Source organism: Anser brachyrhynchus, assembly GCF_964034855.1.
Source record: "Anser brachyrhynchus genome assembly, chromosome: 1".
NCBI lineage: Eukaryota > Metazoa > Chordata > Aves > Anseriformes > Anatidae > Anser > Anser brachyrhynchus.
Window position 1 is genome coordinate 92691115 of NC_137694.1, and position 15598 is coordinate 92706712.

At 35.8% G+C, this 15598-nt stretch overlaps 1 protein-coding gene across 1 annotated transcript; it reads left to right on the forward strand.

Moving 5' to 3' along the window:
* Window positions 1–602: 602 nt before the first annotated feature.
* Window positions 603–14804, forward strand: HJURP (Holliday junction recognition protein). The gene is made up of 11 exons (XM_080571538.1): window positions 603–766; window positions 1280–1346; window positions 2719–2783; window positions 3733–3760; window positions 6165–6226; window positions 7127–7225; window positions 7986–8046; window positions 8991–10591; window positions 11129–11192; window positions 12374–12461; window positions 14606–14804. The coding sequence occupies exons 1-11, from the start codon at window positions 689–691 to the stop codon at window positions 14652–14654; spliced, it is 2262 nt and encodes a 753-aa protein (XP_080427664.1). The 5' UTR covers window positions 603–688; the 3' UTR covers window positions 14655–14804.
* Window positions 14805–15598: the final 794 nt, after the last annotated feature.

A 15598-nucleotide genomic window follows, 5' to 3' on the forward strand; every position in this document is an offset into this window, starting at 1 on the left:
CTTTTATGCTTTAAGCTTTCCTCGGCAAGACACAGCTAAGGGTAAACACGTTTTGCCTGTTGTGTATAGCAGCTGTGGTTTGCTATTTCAGCAGGCCCATGGTGAAGATGGCAGCTGGCTTTTCCACTGAGGGGCAGGCAGAGTGCCCTGTTGGGCGTTGTTACACTGTAAGGGTCCGGGCGAGGAGGCTGGGGGAGCACGACAGTGCTCTGTAATACTTAAACGGCAAAAAACAGCGAGCAAGAAAGTGCTGGACACCGGTCCCCAACCCGCCCGAGGCACTGCGAGGCCCGGTGAAGGGAAGGGCTGGGCAGTGCCCCGAGTGTCCAGGCGCTGCCTCTTTCCGGAGGGCGGGCGGGTGCCGCAACCCGCAACTGACGCCGCAGCCAATGGGAGCTGCCGGTGGGTCACTGTTGCTAGGTAGAACTGCAACTTTTGGCCGCCGTTAGCCGTGAGCGCAGTGCCCTTTGGTATGATTTTGAGCTGTGTTGACTGCGACGCGACAGCGGGTGGGCGCTCGGCATCCTGACCACCCAATCAGAGCCAGGAGGGCAGGGCGCTGCGCGCTCCGATAGGCTGCCGCAGCGGGACTGACGCGATCAAGACCCAATGGAAGGAGAGAAGCCTTGCGGGCGGCGCGCAGTTTGAATCGGCGCGGGGCGGGACGGGAGTGTCCCTGCCCCGCGCCATGGCTGCCGAGTTGGGCGAGTGGCTGCAGCGGAGCAACTCCCGCTTCGTCGCCTCCATCAACCGCATCCTGGAGTGGGTGAGGCCTCCCCTCCCCGGCCGGCACCGGGCCCGCCTGTAGGGCCGTCACCGGGAGATGGGCGCCGTCATGGGGCGTCCTCCGCGGATCCCCAGCTGGCACGGGGCTGTTCTCACCCAGGCTGGGTGTTTGGGTACCGGGACGGGTGGGTCCGCTGCGTGCCTGCTTCCAGTTTCTTAGCAGCGAGCCTACAGGAAACTCTGAAACAGGCTCACTTGACCACTTTGAACATCTTGAACCTCCGTCCTGTCAGTGGCTGGCTTATGGCCTGAAGCTGAATGACTTATACACGTGCTTCATATATATGTATTTATTTATCTAATGCTTCATATATATATATATTTATCTATTTATTTTTCTTGGCATTCCTGTTTCCAGATTGCTGGCTCCCAGCTGATGCCAATAGCACAGCACACTGACAGTTTCATGTCTTGATTGAAACAGTTGTGTAAAATGCCTGTTAAAAGTCTTGTTAACTATTTATTCTAATCTTAAATGTTTCTTTTTATGTAGTATAATCATCCTTTTGAAGATGATTTTCTTATTTCCATGGAAACCCTCACTTTTGATACCCCTGATGGTAAGAACTTCTTTAAGTTATGCTACATGTTTAGACTTAGTGAAGTATACTGCGTATTACACAACTGCAAGCGGTTACATAATGTGAGATTTCACCAAATACCGCAAGTTTTGCGCTCAGGTGTGGTATTTCATTTGTAAACTTAGAATTAGAATGAAAAATACCTGGATAGATGGTTCACACGCACCTTTTTAGTCCATCGTGTGCTCTGTTTTACACAATGGAAAAGAATTAGTAGCAAAGTACAGGAAAACAATGGACAATGTTTGAATAACTTGGAATGAAAGAATCAAAATGGAGAAGGATGAGAGGAAACAAAGGAACAGAGCTAATAGCAGGAAGCTGATATGTCTGATTGGATTATGTAGTTTCAGGTCTGCTTAGCATTCTGAAGGCTGCTGTAAAGTGATAAATTTCTAGCACGTCAGGTGTTGTCAAATGTCAGGGTGGAATGGGTAGATAGTGTCGTCTTTAATTTTTCATTGAATGTTCATGTGGTTAGCATAAATCTATAACGTGTTATGCCATGTCATATTTTTCATTAAAACTGTCGGTCCGTTGCACAGTGAAAAATACTTATGAAGAACTTATTGAGGGGAAAGAAACTTTGAAAATTGACTTCTCTGAGCTTTAGTGGGAATTGTGACTTAGTAGCTAGGTGGTGTTATTGCTAGATGAAATGTTCTGCCAGTTTTTATCCTTAGTGCGGTGTGGATTACGATGCATAATTGCCACGTTAAGTTCTCCTAAGGAACAGCTTACTAGGCATACCCAAGAGGTATGAACACAGTGTCAAGCCCGATGTAATTGTTGCACCAAATATTTACCAAAGGCTGGGGGCAGGGTGAGGTTCATGCATACGTACAACAATGTAATATAAGGTCTTGGATTTGAAAAGGTTTGTTTATAGTTTTGATTTGGTAACTTCTGTATATGCTTTCAGTGAATATGGATCTTAGTCCATAAAGCCTTGATTATAGTTTTAAATAACCTCAAATGCCATGTAGTGTGCATGCACTAAGTACAACTTATTTACTCAAATAAAATAATATGCCTTTTTTTTTTATCTTCATAATATCTGGGCTGTTAATGCTCTTTGGGTTTTAGCATAGTGTTGTTAGACTCATTTGATTCTTTTTTACTTTTTTTTTTTTAACCAACTTCTCAGTTATGACTTGAAATTACAATGTTATCTTGTTTTGTTTTCCTATAAGTTTTTGTTTGAACAATTGGATTGGAGATTGTTTAGATTTGATAATGTTTTGTTACTATGTAATGTGTTCTTTCTATGTGTTTGGTAGAATGCTACTCAGTATAGATAAACAGTGTTACAAGAAAAGCTGTTTAAATAAACATCTCTTGTTATTTATAGGACCAAAACAATGGGAGGAAGTATCAAACAAGAGTCTTAAAAAATGGAGGAAGAAACTACTTAAGGTATCTAATGTAGTCCTACTATGCAATCAAAATATAGTATTTTTTTTTTCTTCTATATTTTGTGTAGGAATAGATTCCAGTCTTGCTGTGCCAGGAGGTACACTTGCAGGAGATATTAATGAAGTCAACAACTACCTTAAAATAGGGTTTTAGGATAGATTCCTTAAGAACATCAGATGAGATGGATAGATATAGATGATGTATTTATTATTGGGTAATACCACTGGTTAACCTGGAAAAGTATTTCCCATATATAGTGTTGTGGGCCTGTTTATTGTATGCTCTTTTTCTAAGTACTGGTGTTAACCAAGCAGTCATTTCTTAATCTATTTCCTAAACTCCTTCATAAGAGCTTAACAGAGGATTTGGTCAAAAGCACAGTGTTTCTCGATAACTGTATAAAGTCACCTAGCTGCTCTGTTCCCTACGTTACCTGTCAAAACAGTAAAGCTGAGTAGGGTGCCTTACTAGTTAACACAGAAGCTGTTCTGAACCCATGGTGTGAGGAGTGAAATTCAGTCTTGGGGTGTAAGTGGATTTAATGGAGGCAAATGTGGCTGTATTTCTCTCCTTTTGAACTTCTGGGAATATCTTGTGTGTCATCATCTAAGCGTTGCGACAAGTGGCTGCACAACTTTACAGGCTAAATCCATTAAGGACTGTAAGAAGAATTGTTGTAGCCTCTCGTGTGTGAAGTTAACTACAGCTTATGTTATTGTAGTGCTTTTAACAGCAACAGCATGGCAAGGACTGAATGATAAAACATACCTATGCTTTACCAAGTATTTGTTGCTTTGCTAGTCAGGCCATGCAAAAGCTGAAGGAAACTGAATGGTTATTTACGAAGTGACAACTTGTAAGATATACCAAAGGAAATAAATGTTTCAGTTAAAGTAAATTTGTTATTCTAAGATTCTTCTGATGTTTTTTTCTCTGTTTATAATTGCAGCATCATACAAGAAGTCAAAGGAATACAGGTAAAGTGTTTAAAAAAACAAGTGCTATAAATTATCCAAGAGAGTCTTGACTTCATAGAAAATATCACGTTTTTATGTCAAATTCCTTAGGATACTCACTGGTTTTAAAAAACAAACAACAAACAGATAAAAAAGAAACACATCAGCATTTAGTTTCATAAGGATATATGCAATGTAGCTAAAAATGTTTAAAATTAGTAATTTATTATTGATGTTGCTATCATCACAACTTGATTTAAAATAATCTCCCCTTATCGATTGTCCAGACAGTTTTCCTTCTTGTATTTTTAGCTTTTGTCAGATGTTCTTTGAATCTAAAAATCCCACCCTGAGTTACCTGGCTGTACATATGGAAGAGTTTATAATTTACTAGCTTTCTGAAAATAACTAGACAAGCACACACATTCAAAAATGTGTGTGAAGTTGCATGGTGAGTGATCACAAATTCAGCAGATTGTTCTGCATACTGAATGAATCGGGCTACCTGCAGAAAAAGTAGACGTTTAATTAGAGATAAAGTATCATGATGGAAATTAAATCAAGATTGCACACGAAGTGTAATTCTGATACTACTTAATCTTTAGATGTTATGCTTCTCCCTTTTCCTTTGTTCTGAAAAGGAGCTGTATGTTCCAACAAAATAAATGTCTTTTTACTGGGATAAATGACGGAGGAGACATGATATATAGTGCAGTGAAAGTATGTTGGGCTTTGTTTTTTTTAAGGTTTTAAGGATTTAAAAACACCTTCAGATTCCCTGGAGAAAATATTTCACTTCCATTCTGTGCAGTACCGTGGTTCTCTACTGATAATTAATGTTCCAGTGCTTTGACATCTGATTGTGAATACAGTGAAGATGTACTAAAATCACATTTTTTTAGATTTTGTTTCTATTAGAGTATTCAATTTGTTTACAGACCAGCTCATTCTATGATGCAAACTCTTTTCTAACGTTCAGTAATTGGCATGATGGAGTGCAACTCCTTCCTTATGGGTCCCTTCCAACTCAGGATATTCTATGAAACATTCTTGGAGGTTAGAATTGTTAACTTTATTTCATAGACTATCCTATATTTGTAGTAGTCTAGTCTAGTCATTTCAGTGACCGTTGAGAGCAGTCTGCCAATTTTGTGCTTAACTACTGGGGAAGAAGACTATGTAGCAGAAAAAGAATATCGCCTGTTACAACAGGAGAAGGTGGGCGAAACTTTTCCAGACTAAAATGTTAAAGTTCTTACTAATTTCTCTACAAAGGATGCTTAGTAACTGATTTTCTGTGGATAAAATGCCCACGACTGTGTCTTCTATTAGTCATGTGGGTAGGAACTGGCCATCTGGCAGGTATGGGTTTCCATTCTAATGAAATAGTTCAACTCAGGTTAGACTGTCAAAGCCAGCCCTCTGATTGATCAACATTTTCACCAGTGGATGGAAAATTGTGTGGTCTCCTCTAAAAACAGTGTTTATTTGATATGAATCTTTATCCTAGCTCTATGATGGCAGCAGCCCACAGAGCTTTAGGTGATGACTGCAATGAGAGGGAATGTAAAAGGAACATGGGTTTATACGGAAAAGATTTTCATTTTGTTTTTAGTGGTTTAAAAAAGGTATGAAGGGTCAATGATGTGCTCAATATCATAAACAAGACTTTTTTTTTGAGTCATTATTTTCCCTTTCAGGGTTATTCTTCCCTCTTCTTTCTCTTCCTGGAGTAAACATAATCATGGGACAAATACATAACAGCCAAGGAAATTGAGAAATTGGGGCTTACAATACAGTCAAATGTTTTATTATCATGAAAGACTGAGGCTTTAGCGAGTAATTAATGGGAACATCTGGCCACCTCTAGCAAAATCGTTTCCAAAAATACTTGTAGAATACCTAAAAATTGAGTTAGAAGTTTTGGACTTGTTTTTTTAATATTCTTAAGTCTGTCTTATTTCTTATCTTCACAATTCTAAGGCTGTCTTGATAATAAGAAACTACAAAAGGAAGCATGATACAAGCAAGTGGCAATGTCCCATTCCTTACCATTGTTGCTGGGATAAGTAAAAATGTAGAAGGAAGGAAGTGGGAATGATGCATGAATACTTCTGAAGGAGCAGTGCTTTGAAAATATTTTACCTTCTGAAATGGCTAGCATATGTCTTGAACTGGCTACAGACAAGTTATCTTAACTCTTCTTTGTTTCCCTCACAAAATTATTTATGAGTCTATAAATCATGTTTTTTCAATTGGACTTTAAAAGGAATGTAATACAGATAAAAAACCTTATAGTAGAAAAGACTTTTCTGAAATGAAACCACTTGAGTCACTATTTGTTTCAAAACATTTCCAAGAAACTTGATTTTGGTTTTGTTTGAGTTAAACTATGTTTTATTTAGTGTTTATGTTCAAATTGCAGATGTAGAAAGTGATGCTGATATAGTTTCAGTACGAAAAAGATTTGAAGACATCCACTTCCAGGTAAAAATTTCTGGTGTTTAATGTAATGGAATAAGTTTGTGTTCAATAGAAATAATTGAACTATTCGAACAGCTTATATGTGCCTGAAGAGTTAATGCACTGACAGCATAAGACTCTGCAGTCTGCATCTTAATGCACGTTTATTGTCAATATAGCAAATGAGACATTCAATAAATAATGTCATGAAGAATGATATGAAGTAATTATGTATGGTTTTCTCTAGTATACTTATAATCCCAAACCATCAATTCATTGTACAGAACAGGCACTTCTGATAACATTTATTATAGGTATGCAAAAAGAATAACCAGAAATAATCACAAAGTGAAGAAGCTTTAAATATGATTCTTTATCCTAAATTCTCTCAGGAGAACAGAGCAACATGATTTTAAAAAGCAAACCTTAAATAATGGCCATCATAACAAAAGCAGAATGGAATATTCTGCTGTTTTTTGCTAAAGCTAGACTATGGGTATCAGGACTACCCAAACAGGTTACAGTGGTGAAGAAAAGTACAATATACGCTTTGTGTGTGAAGCCATTCTAATCCTTTATTCAGCTTGTTCAGGTACAATTACCAAAAAAATATTTACTTTCCTCTTCTGTTTAGCAAAAAAAAACAAAAGTTAGTTCTAGGCATTTTCATGTCTTTGACCTTAAAGAGGCAGCGTGTGCTTTTCCGTGGATCAATTAACTAGCTAGTTATCTCTCTGTTTTCTGACATAGTTCCTTCTTGAGACTTTTTTTCTTTGACATGAAATGTACATTAAATAAATAAGTTTTATGCAGGTGGGAAATCTTTATCGAATAACACCAGTTTGAAACAAATCTGAGTAATGTGTTTGTGTTCTTCTGTATCAATAACTTCTATGTGTTTTAATCCTTCCCTCCTGCCCCAAGAATCTGGATGTAGATAATGTGAAAACATCAGAAGAAGTAAAAGTTCAAGTGGATGTGATAGTACAAGATGATGCAAGAAGAATTCCCAAGTGGATTATGGTAACATATTTCTCCTGTTCTGTTAAAAGTTATTTGCTAATTAGAATAACATAATGACTCTCTAACTATGCACAGCACAATGAATCATATAACTTCTCTGCTTGCTCTCATTATTGCAATTCTCCTGCTTGCTCTCATTATTGCAATTCTCCTACATAAATATCACAGTATTTCAGATCTTTGGCAGCAACAATTATAAGAAAAGGACAGACAATATACAAATACTTCTTTTTCTGAATTTTATGCTTTGTTCTTTTTACCCTGATGTGTGAGTTGGTTTTCACTTCAGTAAGTCTTCTGAAATGTCTAAATATTGTGGTTTGTAGAGGGGGGAAAATAATTGAGATTTTAAATTTAATTTCTTTACGATACATGGTACAGAATCTATTTCCTACTCAACTTGCCAGAGATATGTAAATTATCCATATATATATATTATATAGTTAATTTAATATGCATAAATATTTATGCATATATGTATACATTATAATATTCAAGAAGAATGAATAAAATATGATATAATCTTTGCAAATTCTACATTGTATAATAGGTTTCCAAGACTAAACTTGTAATTCTCAAGAATTCTTACTGGAATCTTAGACTAGCTTTTTTTTATTTTATTTTACTGCACAGGACCAAGCATAGTAAAGAGAGGGCAGAAGGATTCACAAAAAAGATTTTTATATTACCTTTAGCATGCAGAAATCAAGGATGAATTCAGGATTCATGTGTTTTGGTTTTTATTTCATTTATTTTTCAGGCAGCACCTCAAGGATTGTCAGAAGATCTTCACTTAGTTTCACCAGTGCAAGAAATGATAGGTACAACTAAATCTTTTGACTGTGGGTCAAATATGATAGTTCTGATTTTTTTTAATTGAAATTGATTAGAAATAAGTAATTTGTGGAAAACACAGGGACTAATTAACCAACAGACCAGTTCTCTAGACAGATTTCTTGCCAAGAAGTTAGATGTGATTTTGCTTACGGCAAACTGTATTTGAAAAACAGAAAATAAATAGCATGTATGGATAAAAGCAACTTTTGTTAAACAACCCCAGAAAAATGCATAGTTACAAAATTCAGCAGAATTAAGTTCAGCTAAACGAAAGCATGACTTTTTGGTTCTATTTACTTTGAATTTGAGGAATGGCTTTTGGTCTGCTGGTTTCTGGTAGACAAAGAACTACTTCACTAGTAAGCTAGCTTTCTTCAAAACTCCAAACTTGCCCCAGCAAACCTGAGATAAAATATTTACACCAAAATTCTAAGCCTAAAAACTACAAAAAGCATTATCCTCCTCATGCTTTACCTCAAGGGAAGCTGCACTGGTACTAATTAAGTACCAATCTTTCAAGTAATATGGAAATATATTAACAAAATCTGTAGAATCTGTTCCTCCTGGTTAGAAATTAGAGAGTGAAACAATCTGCCTCTACAGTTAAGATATTTTCTATCTTTATATTGTTATTTTAGAATGTTTTTTTCAATATTTGGAAATGTTTAATTTCCATAGAAATATTTAATTTCTACCTTCTATAATCTGTTAATTCAATGTGGTTAAAAAGATATTTTAATTTTCCTTAATCAATTGTATGTAATCATCCGTTTAGCTTGGCAGAAAAGCTTAATGAAATCTGTTAGCACATAAAGAATATATGTACCACTTGCAATTGTTTGTCATGTAACATGTTACTGAAATGTCCTAATTTTTTTTCTGATTTTTCTTTTGTGATTTAAGTTTTGTTTGTTTGTTTTTTGAATAGGCAATCACGCCAGTGTTTTCAGAAAGAAAGTAGAGCTGACAAATGCATATTCTTCATCCAGGCCTCACCAGTTCCAATTTTCTGGTGTCCCCATTTCACCAAATATAACAACTGTACCCAGACTTCAACCTTTTCGAGAAATTAATAAAATCTGCAATGACAGTGTCATGGAAGAATACCAGTCTGCAGATGAGGAATGTTCCTGGAGCAATGTAACTCTTGCAGACTTGTATCCTGCAATGGTAGAGACACTGATAAAGCTCATGACAAAGCAGATTCGGAGAAAAGCATTTAAATACATGTTTGGACACTGTAGGCACAAAAGTTGGTGTCCTAGAAGACCAAAGCTCAATGTCACTGTAGACAAAATAAGGAGGTTCAGACCACTTAAACTGAAGAAAGCACTACCCAGCATATGCAGTGGTAGTAAAGACATCCAGAATAAAACTTCAGGAAATAATGTAAATGAGAATAGTGGACCTTGTGATGATCAGTGTTCTATTAATAATTCATCTGGTCTGGTACCATATTCTTACCTAGATACAAGTGGAATGGAAACGGACTGCTCTAATTCAAGTGTAGATCATCATTTGTTATTTGGAAAGGGACAAAAAGTTCCCGAAGAGACTGTTTTTCCTAATGTTTTGGCTAGAATGGGAGAGACGTTTGTAGTTGAAGATCCATTACCGACTACTGTCTCACTGAATAATTTGAAATGCAACCAAAGTGATAACTTGGCTTACAAATTTTCTTTGGAATACCCTTTTTTAACATCTACCGCCAGTTCAGACTCAACAGTGCTTAATCTGGTAAAAGAGAGTAAAGCTCAAAAAATTGATTGTCCTTCTGATGATACTTCAGGATTTTGTTCATCTACTTGCTATTTCAGTGATAATAGTAGCGCTTTTGTACCTGTCACAAATCATTCTCTTGCAAGAGCATCAAATACATTTGTCGTAAATCCTCAGATAAAAATTTCTGAAAGAGAGATTTCTTTCCAGCGCAGACACTCATTTTCCTCATTGTCTATGAAGCACAGTCCTTCAAAGATGCCCCAGAAATATGAAGATGCATTTGAAAAACTCTACTATAAAATGTGTTCCAAAGAAATCCAAAAGCCTTTCACATTGACAAAAGCGCTTACAAACTCACAGAAGCCTGAAGAGAGAGGACGATTAATTAAGTATAACTTCAGTGGGTCTGAGAGGTCCGATATACAGTATGACAGAGCATTTGAGAAGATTTATGAGCAATTGTCTAGTGAGGCAGTTTCAAAACTTCCTGGTTTTCAGAGAGCTTCAAATTTAAGGAAATATGAAGGAATACAGATATCTGAAACTGTAAATGCTCTTGTTAACTCACCTGTTCGATCTTTACCTGCAATTCCCAGAGTTAAGAGACTAGGAAATTTTCAAAATGATCTTCTTTCTTCACCAGTAAAGAAACTGAAAAATATACCTGAACATTATTTTTTTCCAACAAAATATCAGCAAATTTCTCACAGGAAAAATGTAAATCTTCAGACAGTTGATGTGGATTTTTTGAGCCCATACAATGGCAGTAACACCAGCTTTTTTAACAGTCGCAACTGTCAGAATCAGGTACTTTGGGGCATTGTAAAAAATGGTTGTGTACTCTTTGCTGTTATTTAGAGAAACGCTTTAGAAATGGATTCGAGCTGGAAGGTCTTTAGACTAGTGACAACATATATGTATTTCCAGTGCTATTTGGTTGGTGGAGTTGTTTTGTGAGTTTGGGAGGATTTTATTTGCTAAACAAAATACAAGTTGCGTCAGGTCTCCTGGATCTTATGAGGAAGCTCACTGTATTTATTAACATGGAAAGTGGTTTTAAAATGCTCAGCAAAAGGTTTTCTCGTATTTTTAATACACAGTCACTGGTTAAAATACTCTCATATAGTGACTCTGTTAATTAACAGATTATCCTTCTGAAACTATTATGTTTTATTCATTATATACATGAGCAAGGTGAGACCAAAAAAAAAAAGCTCTTTTGGAATTACCAGACTTGTTTAAATCAGGCCCTTATTTCCAAGTTTCCAGTTGTTTCTTCTAAGGCAAGCTGAGAAATAATAAGAGTGTTTTCGTTGATGTAGTATGTTTATGCTTTATTTTCAGGACTCTGGTTTTCACACTTCTTCAGATAGAACTTTTCTTGTTAGTCCTGTTACTTCCCTGAAAGGTTAGTTTCAGCAGCTTTGTGAATTATTATTATACCAGTCATTTCTTTAAAGGGTACATATATAGATCTCCTCTATAGACCCCTGTCTAGGTGACAGCTCTTCTTCCTCATTAATAATTAGGTGTGCTTGTTTTTCTTTAATAAGGAGTCGAAGTAGAAAAGAGTTTCCTGAATCTCACAATAGTAATTTAATAAGCTTTTTCTGTAGGAATTTTCCTACTAAAGTATTGCTCGTTACCTGTTAGCTTTCTCTTCTTTTTTTTTTTTCCTAACTTTACTTTCTGTATAAAAATGTTCCATAGGAAATGGATAGTTTGTTAATCCTACACTTGAATAACCAAATGTTTCTGTGTGGATTTTACAAAAATGTGCAATTGCCTTGTTGCATGCCTATCATTACTTGCTTAGGTGAATTGGATTATTGATCACCACTTGTGCAGATTCAGGACAGTATCATTTTATTAGCTCTGGACTGAAAGACTACTAAGATTCTAGACTACTAAGATTCTAGATGGTAATTTTATATTTTTCCTTTAATAATCTGGTTTTGGTTAAAGTGTGTTTATAACATGATGTAGGTTTTCTTCCAGCTTAGTCAAAATTGACGATATTTCTTTTCTATACCTCGTTTTTATGAGTCAGGTCATCAAATAACTAATTAACATGCAAGGGAAAATACTGAAGAAGATTACTTAAAAAGTTGTCAACTAATATACAAACAGAAAATGGCAAAAGAAATGAACTTGTTTGTATGGTTCTTGCCTTGCTGCATTTTCATTACCAATAAATAATTTTTACAAAGAATTCGATTATTTGAGATGACATATTATTTGAGATGTATCCCATCTGTCTTATTTTGCCTTCCTCAAATTTTAATTCCTCATACTTTCTGTCACATTTTTTTTCTGGAAATAACTATTTCTCCTCATTGTACCTTTTTCTAATGGTCATTAAATAATAACTATTTGGGAAAAAGTTAGCTTATACTTAAATATATTTGAGGCTTTTGAATATAGGTTATAAAATGTTTTTGAAATTAAATTTTGCCAGAAGAGAATTTTCTGACTGAAATGTGGTGATTATTACCAGTGTCTTAACAGGCTAGTATTTTTAAAACGTATTGTATTCTTTGTGCTACTTAGCATGATTCTTACCCTTTCGATACTATCTTTCATCACCAGAATCTGGAATTGCAGATGCCTGCTCTAGCTGGCATAGGACAACACAGAATTACAGCTGTCCTGGAGGTGCACAGAAACATCATCAAAAGTAAGTGCCTTTGGAGAAAAAAATTTCAGAGGAAATTTGTACTGTTCTACATTTATATTAAACGTAGGGGGTTTGTTGCTTAAATGAGTGTATCTGTAATGAAAATGAGCATGGATGCTTGAGAGAACACAAGCTCAAGCCTGCACACTTGAACACTGGGAGGCAAGTGTGGACAAAAATAGCCGGAGACCAACGTGGATGGCAGTGAATACATGATGGGCCTAAGGGATCAGCTACGCCAGTTCTTATTTTGTGTTCATTATAGGGATATTTATTATTTCAGCCACTATGTGACCACATAGTTGTTTTGATTCTGGCTGTGTGCTTAAGCTGACAAGTTTTCTCACATCCTTAAGCTCTGGAGAGCGTAGTATATTGCCATTTAGATGGACTTCCAAAAGTCAGCTTCTTTGCAGTTGATCGTGGTTATGTGCATTTTGGCTCTGTGTAAACAAGCAATGGGTATGTTCAGAAGGTATCTGAGATCCTTGCCTCCTGTTCTGTTATTACTATTGGCAATGTATTGACATCTCTGGATGGAGAAAACGCCTTTCAGCACCCTGGAAAATGGCCTACTACATCTATTTTCCTTAGCAAATATGGCTTCTGCGAGTTTCTCAAGTTTCTGATCTCTTGGCTTTTTAATTATTAACTAATTTAATAGGTAGCAGGATTAAAAAATATTACAAGTTCTCTAAACAGTTTTGTTTTATTTTCTGAAACATTTCTGACATTCTTTTTGCTAAAAAGTCTGTTCTGGCACCATCAGATGTGCTGCCTTCCCGAACTTAAAGTCAATAAGTGCTTTCACCACACTTAAGGTGATCATACAGCTAATATTAATAAATAAATAAATAAATAAATAAATAAAAATGACAGTGCTCAAATTAAAATTTTGATTTTCAAAGGAAGCCTGAGTGTGCTTTTAAACTGTTTGTGTGGAGAACTTAATCTGAAAGAGACTGTACTGTATATCAAAAAAGTCTCAATTTAAGCAAAGATGGTATTAAAACTTAAAAGCTTGCATTACAAGTATATGATAATACCAATAAAGATTCTATTTGGATTATTTCTGATACAGTGGAAGATTGGAGGTGTGTTGATGACTATAAAAGGATGTTTAAGTGATCTTGACTATACCCACTTAGCTGAGTGCAATTCTGCTCCGTTTTTAATTCCTTTATTTCCTTTTTTCCTGAGTCCACGCTAAATAGCCCTCCCTATTCAATTAGTAATTGTTCTCAAGAAGGAAAAGGTTTTCCTTTAATTAATGTATGCAAGTAGAGAAGTTTGAGAAAGTATAGGAAATCAGAATGTCACTGTGTGCGTTCTTGTCAAGCCGTCTGGAAGAAAATCTATTGCTCTGTTCCTTAATTACACAAATACACGTTTGCTGATATGTAGCCAAAATGGTCTGTCAGCTGGCAAGATTCCTTAGGCCTGTGGTGTGATATTCTTAGCCTTCTATGGTTGAAATACGCTTGCCAGGACTGAAGCTCTTTAATGGCTTCAGAGCCCTCAAAAGTTTTATGCCTAAGCCAGGTGGCAAAATGCTGTTTGTTGTAATAACTGTTTGTGGAGAGGAGAGGAAGACATACTTCCGGGGAAAGGAAAAGGAAAGGAGACTCTTTTCCAGTTTATAACTTTACTGCCTTTATCTAGAAGCTGATTATGGAAAAGACCTTTATCAGAAAAGGAAATATATGGGAATGCTGTTCTACAACTACACTTAATTGTAAATGTATACCAGATTAGTTTAAAATAAATCTTAAAAAATTATATGCCATTTCTTAAGTAACTTGCAAATAAATAATTGTATTCTCACTTGTATCTTTAATTTTTAGCTACTTCTGAATACATTCAGAGTTTGCATCTGAAAATTAAATAGAAAGTTATGTTAACATAATTTAGGTTAATATAGTAGCATTACTGAGATATTGAAATTGACACAGGATGAAAAGCTTCCTCTTCAGCTGAACACACATAGGAATGCAGGCAAGGAGTCCTGCTGCTGTTCACAATCAAGGTGTTCACGTATCTTGCTTTGGTGTGTTGTTTCACTTTCATTCTGTTCATCAGATAGTCAGCAAGTATAGTATTTTTGTGTAATTTATTTTATGTTCTAAACAATTATTTTTTCACAGGGTATCAAGAAAACTAAGTTACACCAGTGGAAAAGACCAAAAATCCTAGTAATCCCTTGGATGATGTCCTGGTCAAAAGTCACCAAGGAACCTTCATGGACTGTTACAGAGAAAACAATGTTTTATAATCTTTGATTTGTGTTCGTTATTTTTTTCCAAGAATCACAGATCTATTAATAATTTAAATATTTAAGCAAAAGATCCATAGGATGGAAGAACATTATTGTAATACATAATTAGTCGTGATTTATACTTCCCTGTAATATAAATTCTCAGGAGCTGGTTCCTCACTTCTGACAGTGTACTCCTTACTCCTTGGGCTTCATCAGGTATTGCAAGGAATCAACATTCCTTTCTATGTCTCAGTTTATTTAAATTTTGTATATGGTATTATTTATAATAATAGAACATGGTTTGTATTATCTTTTTATCTGCTGAGGAACTTTGCATTTAATCTATTAATACTACAGTTTTAAGTTCTGTGTCCACTTAATTCCCACCCACTCCCTTCCTGCTTTATAGACATGTCAGTACTAAATGTATGAAAGAAATCTAAACCGGACTGGGGTCCAAATGCAGTATCATGCACCCTAACTTGTAATAACTTTTAATAAGCCTGACAAAAGATGATCCTGAAGTTGAGGCTGTGAGAGCAGCAACGAATAATTTATTGATAACAGTGATTAAATTGGAAAGAAAATGTATATTGAAGGAGGATATTTACAAAATAACTCTGTTCTTTTAGGAAACAAAGTTGCAGGGAAAAGCAGCGGATGAATATTTTAGTAAATAAATAGCTGGACTGAACAATGAAGGCTAAGTATACAGAGGAAACTAAATGTACCAAAACATTATGCAGTGGGGTTATTGTTATGTGTTTACTCGATGAGAAGTGTATGCTTCATTTCTATTGATATTTTTTCTAATGATCGGTCTCAGAAGTTCTTTGATCTTGGAATTTTGAGAGGAAAGGCATAATCAAGAGTACAAATG

Bases quoted from the DNA above. Each gene is read 5' to 3' on its own strand.
- HJURP (XM_080571538.1), top strand. From the start codon at position 689: ATGGCTGCCGAGTTGGGCGAGTGGCTGCAGCGGAGCAACTCCCGCTTC. The intron at 3,761-6,164 runs GTAAAGTGTTTA...TTCAAATTGCAG, and splicing joins AAGAAGTCAAAGGAATACAG to ATGTAGAAAGTGATGCTGAT. The intron at 8,047-8,990 runs GTACAACTAAAT...TTTTTTGAATAG, and splicing joins ACCAGTGCAAGAAATGATAG to GCAATCACGCCAGTGTTTTC.